The sequence below is a fragment of the Bufo gargarizans genome, chromosome 5, assembly GCF_014858855.1.
Source record: "Bufo gargarizans isolate SCDJY-AF-19 chromosome 5, ASM1485885v1, whole genome shotgun sequence".
NCBI classification, from domain to species: domain Eukaryota; kingdom Metazoa; phylum Chordata; class Amphibia; order Anura; family Bufonidae; genus Bufo; species Bufo gargarizans.
The window spans coordinates 133,961,875-133,979,470 of NC_058084.1; the positions used below are offsets into that span (position 1 = coordinate 133,961,875).

General features: G+C 41.1%; 1 protein-coding gene across 4 annotated transcripts in view; it reads right to left on the reverse strand.

Moving 5' to 3' along the window:
- Nucleotides 1–599: 599 nt before the first annotated feature.
- The window catches only part of OSBPL1A (oxysterol binding protein like 1A), a 170,670-nt gene continuing 153,673 nt past the window's right edge, over nucleotides 600–17,596 (reverse strand). Inside the window, exons 22-28 of one of the 4 annotated variants that reach the window (XM_044293459.1) lie at nucleotides 16,533–16,640; nucleotides 16,370–16,459; nucleotides 11,107–11,260; nucleotides 8,411–8,527; nucleotides 7,473–7,596; nucleotides 6,933–7,023; nucleotides 600–1,946 (exon numbers count right to left, since the gene is read on the reverse strand). In XM_044293459.1, the coding sequence (XP_044149394.1) occupies nucleotides 1,844–1,946; nucleotides 6,933–7,023; nucleotides 7,473–7,596; nucleotides 8,411–8,527; nucleotides 11,107–11,260; nucleotides 16,370–16,459; nucleotides 16,533–16,640 (787 nt within the window). In that variant the 3' untranslated portion in view covers nucleotides 600–1,843. Of the gene's footprint in view, nucleotides 1,947–6,932; nucleotides 7,024–7,472; nucleotides 7,597–8,410; nucleotides 8,528–11,106; nucleotides 11,261–11,357; nucleotides 11,616–12,114; nucleotides 12,221–16,369; nucleotides 16,460–16,532; nucleotides 16,641–17,596 lie in introns of those variants that run through there. The other 3 variants (XM_044293456.1, XM_044293460.1, XM_044293461.1) reach the window with 3 other exon arrangements.

Here is a 17,596-nt window from a genome sequence, read left to right on the forward strand (position 1 = left end):
TATATACTATACTAGACACGCACCATATTTCTCACAGAGGTTGACGCTGGGTGATAAATTTGGTGCGTGGCTAGACTTGTCTAACTTTATACCCACTATTGGCTTAGTACAGGACACATTTTTATACTATAATTGTGGCAGCATTTCACAGGAAAACTTGCATGTTCGACCACACCCCTTATCTGAAAAGCCCCACCCATTTTGCAGTAAGCCAAGTCCCCTTGTCAGACTAGGCTCTGGTAATTTCTCTAAACGTAAATGTGCTCAATAGTGTCACATTAGGAAGACTTACATTAGTAAATGTGGAGCATAGTGTACCTGTAACTGAAAAGGTAATCATTGGGTCAGTATCTGATCTGTGGGGTCCATACCCAGGACCCTCACTGATCAGCTGTTTGAGAAGGCACTGGCGCTCTCTCGGTAGTGCCACAGCCTTCACGCAGCTTAGCCTAGGCCAGTAACAACACGTTCATGTGTCACGTGGCCTAGGGGCAGCTCAGTCCCATTGAAGTGAAAGGGGCTGAGCTGCAATACCAAGCACAGCCACTATACAATGTATGGCACTGTGTTTTGTGAGCTGAGAGAAGCGCCTGTGCCTTCTCAAACAGCTGATCGGCGGGGAGCCTGGCGTGTCGGACACCACCAATTAGATAATGATGACTTATCCAGAGGATAGGTTATCAGTATAAAAGTCTTGGAAAACCCCTTTAATGTACTAATTGGGCATACAAGAAATTACTGGAGATTTAAAACAGATGTGGTGCTATGAAGAAAGGCAATATATGACCTAGATGGCCTAAATATGTCAATCTAAAATTAAGGGGCACATTTATTAAGATCAGCGTTTTAGACACCAGTCTGAATAAACCCCTAAGTCAGAGTTATGAAGAGGTAGCGGACTGTACTAATTTAGGCGTATTTCAGATTGATAAGTTACCCCCTAAATGGTCACATTTACAATCAAACTAAAAAGCATGTTGACTATAGATGATGGTATTTGAGGTTTTCATATTAGTTGTATTACAGTTAAATATCCAAGACAAACATGATGTAAATAGCGGTAGGTATTCCCGAAATTCTGTTTTATTTCCCTCTATAGACAATGGGAATTGCTTAAAAATACATGTATACAATATACACAATGAAATTGGAATGCTTTCCTTAAAGGGGTTCTCTGTGCATTTCTGAAAATCCGGCAGCCTTCTGACCTGTGAAGATGACTTCCACTTACAATACGCTGCTGAACAGGAAGACTCGAGCCTGCAGACAGACCAGGGGGTCATGTGAATGGGATTGAAGCTGTGACAGAGGGGTAAATACTGAGGAAACCATCTTGCCTCCTCAGGTCAGAAGGCTGCCGGATGTTCAGAAAAGCCCAGAGAGGCCCTCAAAATGCAATAGTCCTGTATCTGTAAATTTTTTATAGTCAGATCATATTGCCACTTTGCGTGTGGACAGCCACAAAGCCATCACTGCTTTTTATTAGGTTTTTGTGTCGATTTCTCCTGCACTTGCTTGAATTCTGAGGGAGAATATTCTGACATTCGTCATGCATTGAACATTTTTCAGGCTTATCAAAATAATGTTTATTTTTCAAGATATAGATATTTCTTTCACATAAATGTCAGATCCTAGACATGAATATGTATCATCTGCCGGCATTCCTACTGGTGTCTATGACAACTCGGAAAGTTGCATCACATATTGCTTGCTTTCCTTTACAAAAAGGATTGTTAAATTAAATGCTATAGGGTTTTAAAAGGTGCAAGTTGTATGAAGTCAGGGCACGCAAATCTACATTTCATACAGCTGAAAAGACCCCCATCATGGCAGCGCGCCACTATCAATAGATATCTGGTAGGCTTGTGTAATTTCTGTCCCAGTACTTCCCACAGTATAGCCAGTCCTGTGCATTGTTGTGTGGATTAGGGCCTTGATAAAACCACCTGAAAAAAGAAATCACTTGTGTAAAAAACAAATACATTTTATGTATAATTTCAATTAAGTTGTATATAGTGTTATATCACGTTAAAGTCACAAATGCTGCTTCGCTGTGTGTGTACTGGCCTTTAATGGGATTGCCTCACCTCGTTGCTAAGGGAGATGAGACCAAGTCCCGACCACCAGGTGGCTGGGAAATAGAGCGTGCCGGTGGGCCATTGTTTCCGTAACTCCCATTGTATCGCATGATAGTTATGAAAACAACAAAGCACAGCAAGCTAGGCTGTTTCTGAGTTAGGCGCCGCCCCACTCTGCTATTTCCCAGGCATCTGGTGGTTGTGACTTTGTCTTATCTTGCCTTCGTAAGGCCTCTTGCACACGAACGTGTGCTGCCCGTGCCCATGGACCGCAAATTGCGGTCCGCAATGAACGGGCACCGAACGTGGGCCAGGCGCATGTAGATCGCGACCCCATTCACTTGAATGGGGTCCGCTATCCGTCCGTTCAGCAAAAAGATAGGACAAGTTCTATCTTTTTGCATTACGGAAGCACGGAACAGAACCCCATGAAAGGACTCCGTAGTGCTTCCGTTCCGTGGTTCTGTTCTATACCGCATCTCCAGATTTGTGGCCTTTTTCAAGTGAATGGGTCCGCATCCGTGATGCAAAATGAACGCGGCCGGTGTCCCATGTATTGTGGACCCGCTGTATGCTGGCAGCAATATAGTCACGGGGGACATATGGTCGCATGCAAGAGGCCTAACAGCGAGATGAGAAAACACCTTTAAACCTTTCAGTACTGAGCCTTTCACCTTAAATCCCAGGCCGATTTTTGCAAATCTGACATGTGTCACTTTGTGTGGTAATAACTTTGGAACGCTTTTACAGCCAGGTCCATAAATATTGGGACATCGACAATTCTAACATTTTTGGCTCTGTACACCACCACAATGGATTTAAAATGAAATAAACAAGATGTGCTTTAACTGCAGACTGTCAGCTTTAATTTGAGGGTTTTTACATCCAAATCAGGTGAATGGTGTAGGAATTACAACAGTTTGCATATGTGCCTCCCACTTGTTAAGGAACCAAAAGTAATGGGACATAATACTCAATCTTTCACTTTCTAATAATTACAGCCTGAAGTCTGGAACGCATGGACATCACCAGATGCTGGGTTTCATCCCTGGTGATGCTCTGCCAGGCCTCTACTGCAACTGTCTTCAGTTCCTGCTTGTTCTTTGGGGCATGCTCAATCGGATTCAGGTCAGGTGATTGACCTGGCCATTGCATAACATTCCACTTCTTTCCCTTAAACTCTTTGGGTCATTGTCCATCTGCACTATGAAGCGCCGTCCAACAAGTTCTGAAGGATTTGGCTGAATATGAGCAGATAATATTGCCTGAAACACTTCAGAATTCATCCTGCTGTTTTTGTCAGCAGTCACATCATCAATAAATACAAGAGAACCAGTTCCATTGGCAGCCATATATGTCCACGCCATGACACTACCACCACCATGCTTCACTGATGAGGTGGTATGCTTAGGATCATGAGCAGTTCCTTTCCTTCTCCATACTCTTCTCTTCCCATCACTCTGGTACAAGTTGATCTTGGTCTCATCTGTCCATAGGAACTGTGAAGGCTTTTTCAGATGTCGTTTGGCAAACTCTAATCTGGCCTTCCTGTTTTTGAGGCTTACCAATGGTTTACATCTTGTGGTGAACCCTCTATTCACTCTGCTGAAGTCTTCTCTTGATTTTTGACTTTGACACACATACACCTACCTCCTGGAGAGTGTTCTTGATCTGGCCAACTGTTGTGAAGGGTGTTTTCTTCACCAGGGAAATAATTCTTCGGTCATCAACCACAGTTGTTTTCCGTGGTCTTCTGGGTCTTTTGGTATAGCTGAGCTCACCGGTGCGTTCCTTCTTTCTTCAGCCTAATGATTGCTTGCTTCACTGATAGTGACAGCTCTTTGGATCTCATCTTGAGAGTTGACAGCAACAGATTTCAAATGCAAATAGCACACTTGAAATAAACTCTGGACCTTTTATCTGCTCATTGTAATTAGGATAATGAGGGAACAACACACACCTGGCCATGGAACAGCTGAGAAGCCAACTGTCCCATTACATTTGGTCCCTTAACAAATGGGAGGGACATATGCAAACTGTTGTAATTACTACACTTTTCACCTGATTTGGATGTAAATACCCTCTAATTAAAACAGTCTGCAGTTAAAGCACATCTTGTTCGTTTCATTTGAAATCCATTGTGGTGGTGTATAGAGCCAAAAATGTTAGAATTGTGTTGATGTCCCAATATTTATGGACCTGACTGTACGTATCTAAGCCATTCTGAGATTGTTTTCTCATTACACATTGTACTTCATGACAGTCATAAATTTGAGTCAATATATGTCACCTTTATTTATGGAAAAAAAATATCACAAATTTAGGAAAAATTTGCAATTTTCAAAATTTTAATTTCTCTGCTTTTAAAACAGAAACTGATACCTCAAAATATGTATTACTTAACATTCCCCAATGTCTACTTTATGTTGGCATCGTGTAAATGTCATTTTATTTTTTTAGGACATTAGAAGGCTTAGAAGTTTAAAAGCAACTTTTCAAAATTTCAACAAAATTTCCCAAACCATTTTTTTAAAGCACCAATTCAGTTATAAAGTGATTTTGAGGGGCTTATGTAATGGAAACCACCCATAAATGACCTAATTGTAGAACCTACATCCCTCAAATTATTCAAAACTGATGTTACAAACTTGGTTAACCCTTGAGGTGTTCCACAAGAATTAAAGGGAAATGAAGGTGACATTTCAAAATTTCGTTTTTTTTTTTTTTTTTTAGACTTTCCATTTTCTTCCATTTTTGCTGTAACATAGCAAGGGTTAAAACGAAAATAAACCTAATTATTTTTTACCCTGATTCTGCAGTTTACAAACCCATGAACGCATGGCAGGGTTCAAAAGGAGAGGTGTGTCAAAAGGGCTTTGGGAGGACAGATTTTACAGGATTGGCTTTTGGGAGCTATGTCGCATATGAAGACATCCTGAGGTACCTCTACAGTGGAAACAGGGGACAGGGATGGAGGGTGGTTTAGGGATCTGGAACTGCTGCAAATTAAAAAAATATATAAATAAATCAGTGCAGCAATTCTAGATGTTGTTGTTCTTTTCTTGTTTCAGCAGGAAATAGCAGTGGTGGTGCACCACAAGTCCCAGCAAGCCAACAAGTAGCACAGAGAGGCACAGAACCTCTCTGCACGCAGTCACCAGCTATCATGGCTGCCTGCAGATAGGTTCAGCCCTTTCCTATGCTGTGCTGTTCTAGCCAATCGCAGCGCAGGCAGGGGACCCCAAACACTGGTGTCCCCTGCCCGACCTCGGGGGAGACAGGTGCTGACTAGTTCAGCACCAGTCACCCCTGTACAACCCCCCTGCAGCTCCATGAATGGTTAAAAAAACCATCCAGAGCTGCATTTGGCCGGTTTATGCAGTCTGGCCAATGGCAGCAATCAGGGCTGCAGGGGGAGGAGAACCTCCCTGTGCCCGTAGGAAAGATGGCTGCCTGCAGTGCAGAGCAGCCATTGTACCCCAGTCACCGAGCGATTTTGCTCAGGGACCGGGTGTACGCTGGTATCCAACGGGTTAAAGGTGTTTTCAGGGACTACAAGATTGTGGTTTATCCTAGGGATAGGTCATTGAAGGGGTTGTCTCACTTTAGCAAATATCATTGCCTCTATTTTTACAGCTGTTGTGTGCCCCTCTATTGCAAGTTGTAAGGTAGTGCTTTACTTACTCGCTAACTTCACATACAGAGATCTTGTGCAGGGTATTGCAGCACTGTCCTGAATAAGTGAATGGGACAAAGCTGCAATATCAATCACAGCCGCTACTATACTGAATGTACAGTGAGGTGAGTGTATGGACCAATGTAAACCACGCAGCGCTGTTAGAACTCCTCGGCAGCTTTAAACAGTTGAGCAGCAGTGGAGCCAAGGATCAGACCCCCACTGATGTAATACTGATGACTTATCCTTAGGATATATAACCAGTATTAACATCCCAGAAACCCCTTTATAAACATGGGACTTGTCCAAAATAAATATAGCTCTTTTATTATATGTCCTCTAATTGGATGTATTGTTAGATCAGATGTTTCTCTAATTACTGGTATGTATTGTTTCATGTGCACAGTATGTTCTCTACTGACAGGTTACACTTTTAGGTTCGTTTACAACTGTGTTTAAGCCTCCCATTGGACTTTCCATTAGAGGTATACATTTACCGCAAGGGGCTTAATGGGTTGATGGAGTTGATGGAGTTGAAAGGATTCATCTTTGGACTCCGTTTCACTTGCTCTCTGTTTCCAGGTTTTTGGCAGACAGAGTAGTGCAGTTGAACAGAATACATTTTAATACAGTTTTCAAGTATTTAAAAGGATACCCCCATATGGAAAGGACAGTGGGCTTGTTCAGAACTGACTGATCCCAGCAATACCCTAAAGATCAAAGGGGTTGTCTTACTTCGGCAAATGCCATTTATCATATAGAGAAAGTTAACCAAACTTACTCATGTACTGTGATTATCCATATTGATTTACTTTTCCATCGCTTTATACACTTCTCGTTTCCAGGGGTTATGAACACCACTGCAGCATGCAGTGGCCAGGACGGGAGCTGCTGTACATGTGTGCCTATGTGTGTTCCCGCAGTCAAAGCCACCAAGGAGGCTGGCGCTTTTTCCTAAAGTGTGCAAGTACGGCCACTGCTGATGGATTGCAGGGTGTATGTAACCCCTGGATAGCGTATAATGTGAAGGAAAAATGAATCAAGCCAGCAAGGGAGGCAATATGGACAATCACAATACATTAGTAAGTGCCTTGTATAAAATTTTGAGACAAGCCCTTTAACACAGTGTGAACCCAGCCTGAAAGATACCATTTCAAAACTCTAATATTTCTATTGACCTTGTTTTCCAGTCTTCATCTGACTTTGAGCGATTCTTTCGAGCAGCCCTTTGTTTTTCTTCTAATCTCTTCTTTTCTTCACTGGCTGTGTCTTAGAAAATGGAAGAAAAAAAACAAAAAACAGTTGCCATTTAATAATGCATGTAACTTTTTATACAATTTATTGTACAGAAAGTCCTCATGAGATCCATACAGCTTATATAAAACATCATGGTGACAATTATTTTCTACTAGAAATTAAATGGAGAGGTTGACACAATGTAATGTCTCTGAAATGAGACCCTATATATAAGAACAGAGGGAAATCTGAAATCTTTTGCTATTTTCTGGTGGAGACACCCTAAGTGACTAGGCTCTTCTGCACAGGATGCTTTATGGTGACACATGAATTCCCCTACTATGAAGTTAGTTTGTGGCAGCCATTAATACATGTTCTACCCAGGAACCATTGCACTGCAACAACACTAAAGATTTTGAAGGCATACAGTAGTGAATGACATATAAAAGATGGATTGCTTGCTGAAGGAAATTTAAAATTACCAATATCGCCATTTTCCATTGCCCTTATATCAGGGCGCAGTCTGCAATCTGTCTTGGGCATTATCTTTTCCATTCCCTTATCAAATTCATTCAATGCCATAGCAAAGTGGGTGAAGTTATACATCTACAACAAATCAAGGAAGAAATATCATGTCATGTCTATTCAACAAATATGCTGCATTGCCAGTGAAAAGCTTACAATATTCAGGAAAGCATATGGAGCAATTGTGTAAGTAACTGGTGATAACAGTTTACTGTAGAAAGGATGCAGAATTCATGAAAAAGACCTATTGGAATTGTCAATAGTACTATTGTAAATGTTATGCGCATACTACCCGAATATGAGATTTTGAGGGCGACATGACCGCTTCTGATGGTGATTTAAATGCATACAAGGTCTAGTTGAAAATACTGTTCCTGACGAGATTAAAAGATGGTGGTGGTGGGGGGTGCAGTCTTCAGAATCTCTGAGTAGCCTCAGGACCTGTAACTATTTTAGCTATGAAGAGGTTAAATGGAACCATGTGAAGCATGAAAAACCGACAGGCTCCCTCATTACACAGACGTTTTGCATGTGGAGAAGTGTCCTCTTAGCTCCTGTCCTGCTCACCTTATTAGACAACCTTTGTGACATCTCTACTGTCCAAAGATTAAATACTGCTGTGTTTTGTGCACTGCCCCTAAGAGAGCTAACACAGGGATGCAATTCCCCTACTCGTTTCATTGACTTTAATATTCCTCCTATTACAACTGAAAGCGATTTAAGACTGCCAGAGAATATAAAAGAGGTCTAGTTATTTTCCAGAAAAATCGCCACTCTCATGAGTTGTGGCTGGAATTGCAGAAGACAACCCTTTTAATTGAACATATTTGACCTCTCTTACTGTGGTTTGTCAGTTCAAGAATGTGTTGAAATGGGTGGGATGGGTGAGGCCAACCTGTGCAGAATTGGATGGTCGAGGGGCTATTCGCCACATCAGTCTACTCCCAGGGATAACCTGTACACTTTCCGAGTCTGGTAATGGCATTTCATCAGGCTCCTCAGTACTTCTGGACTGTTAAAAGGAGAAGACAGTACTTGTTAAATAATAGTAACATAGCGGGGGTCATTTACTATTCTGAAATAAGCCGAAATTAGGCATATTTCAGGCGCAGATGGCAGCACAATGGTTAGTTGCGCTGCCATCTGCGTCTTTGCCCCGTTCACGCCAGGTCTAAAATTGTGGGCGTAGCGTGGGCGGGGAAGGACGGCAGGCCCGTCTCATTCATCATTTTCTAAGCCTGTTTTAGGCCTTATGCACACAGCCGTTGTTTGGGTCCGCATCCGAGCCGCCGTTTTGGCGGCTCAGATGCGGACCCATTCACTTCAATGGGACCGCAAAAGATGCGGACAGCACTCTGTGTGCTGTCCGCATCCATTGCCCTGTTCTGCAGCTCCGCTAAAAAAATATAACCTCCTATTCTTGTCCGCGCTTTGCAGACAAGAATAGGCATTTATATTGATGGCCGCCTGTTCCGTTCCGCAAATTGCGGAAGGCACACGGGCGGCTTCCGTTTTTTGCAGATCTGCGGTTTGCGGCCCGCAAAAAACTGAATGTTCGTGTGCAGGAGGCCTTAGGCGTAGAAAATTGTCTAAATGTAAGACAGCTAGGAAGCTGTCTTACATTTAGAACTGGCCCTGGATGCGCCAAAGTTATGGAGAGGCATGCGCCTCTTCAGAACTTCGGCGATCCACTGCGACAGCAGGGGCTTTATTATTAAGACCGGCGTCTAAAACGCGGGTCTTAAAAAATGTGCCCTACGGTTTATAAGGCTGAAAGGAACAAGAGAAGATACGTGTGGCTTGCACCACTTTGAAGGGGTTGTCATGGGCTGGCAAGTTATCACTTATCCACAGGATTAGACTGGATCACCCAGTCATGGGAATAGGGCTCGATATCCCCTTGTTTAAATGCAGTGGCTCAAAATAATGATATAGAATGTCAGTCTTGAGCTGGCAAAAAAACTGCATTAGTAAATATCCACCACTAATTTGTGTCTACAGCTCCCATGCAGACCGTGATTAGCTGCAGTGGTCACGTACTGCCCAGTCAACAGGATGTTGATATCAGAGCACCAGTGAGATGAAGAGCCAGCTGGGGAGCGACAGAGACCGAACCAAGCAGCGACCAGGTAAGTATGATCACCACCTGGGGTTGGCCAATCTATGTGGTCTGATATAATGTTGGACAACCCTTTTAATACGACATTTTTATATCTGCAGTTGAAATATAAAATAAACTGTTATTCCCATCTCAGCCCTTCATGGGCAAAGTTACAGAACTGTCCGAGCAGCCGTTGTTCCGCTGTTTCCACAACTCCTGTAGCAGCGAGTAGGAGCTACACAAGCTATGTTGCTTCTTTAACTCCCATTCACTGCTGTGGGAGTTACGGAAACAGTGGAACACTGGCCATTTGGATCTTTCCATAAGTCTAGCCACCCCTGGCTGGTACTTAATGTAGTTATCCTCTTCTTGATCACGAAGGACAGAGATGGGAATACCCCATAAACATAGCCATAACATTGAAACCAGATGATGTTCATGTCATTATCTCATAACGATGGCACCTGTCAAGTGGGGGAATATATTAGGCAGCAAGTGAACAGTCAGTTCTTCCAAGTGGACAGATGTAAGGATCTGAGCAAGGCCGAAACTGTGATAGTTGGATTAGACTATCTTCAAAATGGCAGGTCTTTTGGGATATTTCTGGTAAGCAGTGGCTAGTACCTACCAAAAGTAGCCAAACAAAGCAGAACCAGTGATTTTCCCAAGGCTCAATGATGTTTGTTGAGAGTAAAGATTAGCCTGCCTGATCTTATCCCACAGAAGTGCTACTGTAGCAAAAATTGCTTTAAAAAAAGTTACTGGCCTCTATGATAGAAAATTTCAGAACACATAGTACATCACATCTCACCATGTATGGGCTTCATAGATGCAGACTAGATAGAGGGCCCATGCTGACCCCTTTTTCACTACCAAATGGGCCTCTAATAGGCAAATAAGCCTCAGAACTGGACCATGGAGCAACGGAAGAAGGTGGCCTCATCTGATGAATCATGTTTTCTTTTACATCAATGGACGGCTGGGCGTAGCTTGGGAAATGATGGCACTAGATGTACTATGGGAAGAAGGTAAGCTGAATTGGCCAGTGTGCATGGAAACTGGGTCTGGCATTCTGGATGTTACTTTGATATGTGCCACCTACCATACCTAAGCAGTGCTGTAGACCAAGTATATATCTTTAAGACAGCAGTATTTCTTAATGCTAGAGGCTGTATTATGTTTCCTGAAACAGTACAAAAATATCTCAGTAAAGGTTTGAGAAACATGCCAAAGAGTTGATCCCTTCACATCCAAATTCCACAGATCTCAAACTGACTAAGCTTTTGTGAGATATGCTGGATCCATGAAGGCTCCACCTCTAGGATTAAGGATCTTCTATTAAATATCTTGTTGTCAGATACTTCCGAACCCCTACATAGAACATGTGGAGTCCAGAAAGGAGGACCTCTACAATATTGGTTTTAATGTTATGGCTGACAGTGTGTATATTCGTTTAATATATTTATGGTTCATCCATATAGTGTATTCACCTGGTTTTTCTTATCATCTCCATTTTTCTTGTCATTTTTTTTAAACGTATCAAATGAAACAGGATCAACAGTATAGAGACACTCTGTCCACTTTCCATAGAGAGCAGAAAGCTTCTTTTTGCTGTATTTGAAATAATGCACAAGAGAAACACACCTAAATATTATACTTAAGAAAGAATTGCCTGCCAAATAAGCCTAAACCCCCCCCCCTCCCAGTGCTTTTTGCCCAGCAATAAGTTACCCTGACAGGATTCACCATATTTAACCTCAATAGATATGAAAACGGTTGACTGGGCTTTTTATAAAAACTGCCATTTCTTCTAACCTGTGGAAGAAAGACAGTTTGGTTAATACTTACCCGTCCCTCGCTCAACCAATGCCGCTGTCCCCTCTGCACTCACACAGTCTGTGGGGTCTTCCGCTAGGCCCTGAGCAGACGTGTGCCCTGCTTTTCCTGTTCAGCTGCATTTACTATTATAGTATGTAGAAGATGGAGGGCACTCAGATGTCTGTATATATAGAGAAGGCAACAATTATAGTAAGGTATATCACGTTTCTTTATTGTTTCTAAAAATATACCCTTCTGTAAAATTATCAATATATCAAAAAATAAAATAAATACTTTTCAAGGATGTGGAGGAGTAGAAACTTAGTCACAACGATACAAATTTCTCAGATTGTATCAGGAACGCTATGGTTCTTCCTATTATGACAGAGTATATCAAATGATTGAAATGCTTGAAATAAATAAAATAGAATAAAATAGAATAGAATAGATAAAAGTCCTTATATGACTAAAATCCTACTTCTGCAGATGATCAGTCTGCATGTAGGAGTCATATATCCTATGTTGCAATCCTGGGGTAATAGGTTCACTTATATATCCTATGTTGCAATCCTGGGGTGATAGGTTCACTTAAGTCCTGGGAATGTATTTAGTATAAAACCGGAACAGTCTTACCCCATATGCGTCAGTTCCAAGGTACAGCTGTAGGGAGATCTCCTTACTATATTGTCCGGTCCTCTGTGGTGTGTAGCGGTGGTGCGCACGTGTTCTCCGGCGTCTTCTTCTCTGATCGCTCTGTTCCTCTTCGCTGGGCCGGAAATGATGTTCCTATAGCCGGAAATGACGATCTGTTACTCCGACCAGCTGACCGATTTGAAACAGCTGAGTACGGACGCAGTTCACCTTTATATTTTAGGATGGACTTTTTTGTTTAAAAAGTCAAAGTACTATTCTTATATAAAACCCAAACGCGTTTCGGTGCACTCTTGCACCTTCCTCAGTGGTGAATAGTACTATTAATCTACCTCCTTTTATAGGGGAGGGATCATTAAAATGTCCAGGTTAAATCCAAACTATGGGACGGAATTCCATGAGTCATAGGATCATATAATGATATACATACTGATTTCCTTTCTAAATAGGAATGTTACAGAGCAATGATTAGAACGGAGCTGTGTTTAAAACGGAACTGTATTTGAAATGTACAACCTTACAACAACAAAATATATATAATCATGACCAATAAAAATGTACCATTATTATAAATATCAATAAAAATCAATAAAAATGTACCATTATTATAAATATCCTAAATATTCGGTACCAATATTATTTTACTACAATGATATATATATATGTATATATTTCTATATGTTACATTCCTCTGACAATCTAAAAATTCATAAAACATGTTAAAAAGATAAATAACTGAAGAATGTATAAAAATGTAAAAGTATAAAATGCAAAGGTGTCTTATATTGAATAAGATATAGGTTGTTAGGATACTTTCTTCTTTTTGCTGGTCTGGATCTAGGTTTGAATTTGAACAGATTCAAATTCAAACCTAGATCCAGACCAGCAAAAAGAAGAAAGTATCCTAACAACCTATATCTTATTCAATATAAGACACCTTTGCATTTTATACTTTTACATTTTTATACATTCTTCAGTTATTTATCTTTTTAACATGTTTTATGAATTTTTAGATTGTCAGAGGAATGTAACATATAGAAATATATACATATATATATATCATTGTAGTAAAATAATATTGGTACCGAATATTTAGGATATTTATAATAATGGTACATTTTTATTGATTTTTATTGATATTTATAATAATGGTACATTTTTATTGGTCATGATTATATATATTTTGTTGTTGTAAGGTTGTACATTTCAAATACAGTTCCGTTTTAAACACAGCTCCGTTCTAATCATTGCTCTGTAACATTCCTATTTAGAAAGGAAATCAGTATGTATATCATTATATGATCCTATGACTCATGGAATTCCGTCCCATAGTTTGGATTTAACCTGGACATTTTAATGATCCCTCCCCTATAAAAGGAGGTAGATTAATAGTACTATTCACCACTGAGGAAGGTGCAAGAGTGCACCGAAACGCGTTTGGGTTTTATATAAGAATAGTACTTTGACTTTTTAAACAAAAAAGTCCATCCTAAAATATAAAGGTGAACTGCGTCCGTTCTCAGCTGTTTCAAATCAGTCAGCTGGTCGGAGTAACAGATCGTCATTTCCGGCTATAGGAACATCATTTCCGGCCCAGCGAAGAGGAACAGAGCGATCAGAGAAGAAGACGCTGGAGAACACGTGCGCACCACCGCTACACACCACAGAGGACCGGACAATATAGTAAGGAGATCTCCCTACAGCTGTACCTTGGAACTGACGCATATGGGGTAAGACTGTTCCGGTTTTATACTAAATACATTCCCAGGACTTAAGTGAACCTATCACCCCAGGATTGCAACATAGGATATATAAGTGAACCTATTACCCCAGGATTGCAACATAGGATATATGACTCCTACATGCAGACTGATCATCTGCAGAAGTAGGATTTTAGTCATATAAGGACTTTTATCTATTCTATTTTATTCTATTTTATTTATTTCAAGCATTTCAATCATTTGATATACTCTGTCATAATAGGAAGAACCATAGCGTTCCTGATACAATCTGAGAAATTTGTATCGTTGTGACTAAGTTTCTACTCCTCCACATCCTTGAAAAGTATTTATTTTATTTTTTGATATATTGATAATTTTACAGAAGGGTATATTTTTAGAAACAATAAAGAAACGTGATATACCTTACTATAATTGTTGCCTTCTCTATATATACAGACATCTGAGTGCCCTCCATCTTCTACATACTATATTCTATCAATCATTTGGCAATTGGTACTGCCTTATTTGGAGAGAGCACCTAGCCGTGTTTTACAAGTCAGTAGAGCCTTTGCAATTCTCCCATTTACTATTATGCAGCTGACCAGGAAAAGAAGCGCACACATCCGGGACCTGTGCAGAAGAGTCCAAATCCAGTGTGGGTGCAACTGAGTCAGTGTCACATGATGCGAGTATAAATACACTTGTTCTCAAAGGGCCCCCGAGTCTGGAGCACTACAAAGCAAGCAACATAAAGACCAAGGAGCTCTCCAAATAGGTCAGGGACAAAGCTTTGGAGAAGTATAGATCAGGCTTGGGTTATAAAACCAAAAAATGGAAAGAAAATAGCACAACTACAAACCTGGAAAAAAAAAGGCTGCCCACCAAAACCCAAAGACCTAGCAAGAAGGGAATTAAATCATATTCAACAAAGACACCAATGATAACACGGAGGGAGCTCCAAATATCTATAGAGGAGATGGAAATGTCTGCCCATAGGGCCACCATAAGCTGTACACTGAGTGGGCTTTATGGAAAAGTGGCCAAAAATGGTATGTGTGGCGCAAAACCCAACACTTCCTATAATCCCAAGAACACCACTCCCACAGGGAAGCATGGTGGTAGCAGCATCATACTGTGGAGCTGCTTTTTATCTACAAAGACTGGAAAACTGGTCAGGATTGGAGAAAAGATAAGCAATTCTTGAGGAAAATCAGTTTCAGTCTGCCAGAGATTTGGGACTAGGTCAGAGATTCACCTTCTAGCAGGACTGTGACCCTAAGAATAATGTTGAAGCTACACTGGAGTGGTTTAAGGGGAGACCTTTAAATGTCTTGGAATGGCCTGGTCAAAGCCCAGACCTCAATCCAATTGAGAATCCATGGCATAACTTGAAGAATGCAAAACACCAACGCAAATCTCAGTTTCTAGATGTGCTAACCTAATAGACACATACTCCAAGAGAATTGCTTCTGTAATTGTGGGAATAGGTGGTGCAACAAAGTATTGACTTTCAGGGTGTGAATACTTATGCCCATCAAAGTTCACGGTAAAAATACTTTGCACCTTCAAAGTGGGCCACATACTGTGTACATGAAATGGTAGAATACTCTAAAAATCTGTTTTTACAGGCTGTGATGCAACAAAACAGGAAAAATGGGATGAATACCTTCACAAGGCCCTGTAAGTAGCAGTCCAAACCCAGATTACATAATTAAAGGGAACCTGTCATCAACTTTATGCTGACCGTACTTTGGGCAGTATAATGGAATGACAGAAATGCTGATTTCAGTGGTGTGTCACAAATCAGCTAAAGTAAATGGTTGCTGAGAACCAGCATCATAATATTTCCAGCACACGCCTTGAAAAGAGTCAAATCTACCTGAGAAGAGTCCTGGTTATTCATGAATCCCTGCTCTCCTGCCGATGACTGACGGTCTTCTACCTAGTGTTCTCTCTTTCTCTCTAGGAGAGAATTGACAATCATCAGCAGATGGGCAGGAGAGCAGGAGATTATGAATAACCAGGACTCTTCTCAGGTAGATTTGACTCTTAAGGCCTGGGCTGCAATAATTATGATGCTGGTTCTCCGCAACCACTTACTTTTAGCTGATGAGTGACACACCGCTGAAATCAGCATTTCTGTCACTGTTTTATACTGCCCTCAGTACGGTCAGAATATAGTTGATGACAAGTTCTTTAACTTATGACATCAAGCAAATAAATATTCCATTGGAAATGAGTTGAAATACATACAAAAGGTTTCTTGGGTTGATAGTAAGGATTAACATGCAGTTGACTTTGGTGATCACCTAACTGTACTGACCATTTCACCACATTACAGGGCTCTCAATATTGACCCATTTTGCACGTTTTATCAAAGTCTACATGTGTAAGAACTAGAATACATTTCACATAGGAGTTAAGCAAGCTATAATAAATGTGAGAAAGAGATCTCTTACCAGCTCTTATGAAACACAACCTTTGCTAGAGTATTCCCTTCCCTGTGCGTGAATCCTATTGCTATACAGTAAATCCTGTCATTAAGTGAACACTATCCACTTACCTCTTATCCTGAATGTATCCTTCCACTTTGTGTAATTCCTTCCCAAACAGACCACACGGCTTGAAACTTAGAATGCATTTATCACCAGTCCTATAAATGGATGTACATTAATATCTGGTCTACACAAATGTTGGCAAGCCCGGAAAATGTCAGACAAACTTACTTATGATTAGTGATTTCCATATTGCCGTACTGCTCAATCCACAGCTTCCCGACAATTATATTATGTACACAGCAAGTAGGGTTTGTCCATGTATAAGCCTCGTTGTGCCTAAGAAACACAAACAGGGCTTACAATATGTATATCAAACTAACACGAACTCATGTACAGTACATGCTCACAGGATCAGCCTTTTCAGCCATACAATAGAAGCTCAAAGACAATGCTTCGAGAACATCTTTACGAAATGCCCAATATCGCAGGGTTTCCCATTTGGAGAGTGTCAGCTTTGTAGGCGCATTTACCTGTACTGACTCCGCAGGCAATTGTAGGGGAAAAAAGCCCATTTCTTCCTGATAATTGCCTGCTCATCAGTGGAGGCAAGCGCTGCATACACAGTGATCGTCTTCATTTTATGGAGAAAAGTGATGGCTACTACTATCGCTCGTCCTCATACAGATTGATTGTTTCTTGGCAGTATATTGCTGTTCACACAGCACATGTAATTCACACGACCATGATGGGTTTTTGCGGTCCGCAAATCACGGATCTGTGTGTTCCGTATGTCTTCAGTTATCTTTCCGTTCCCGTTCCGTAAGTCCGTATAATACGGAGGTGGTGCTTCCATGTGTCATCCGTTTTCACGGTCCACAAAAAACTGAAATGGGGTTTCCTAAAATGTTTTCAAAACAAAAAACTGATGACATACGGATGCATTTTCGTGTGCTATCCGTTTTTTTTCAGACCCATTGACTTTCTATGGGGCCACGGACCACAATTTGCGGCCAAGTATAGGACATGTTCTATAATAAAAGGAACGGACACACGGAACGGACAGCACACGGATGACAATGAAAGGCATTCCGCAATTTTTGCGGACCATAGAAATGAATGGGTCCGTGCATTGTCCGCAAAAATTGCGGAATGGACGCGGAAGAAAAACACGTGTGAATGCTCCCTAAATCAATAGAATGCTAGGTGACCTCGGCAGTGCTGGGAGGTCAGAACAGGAGTTGCTGCATACTCAGGCTGCGAGTCTGGAGCGCGAAACTCACTCATCTGAAAGG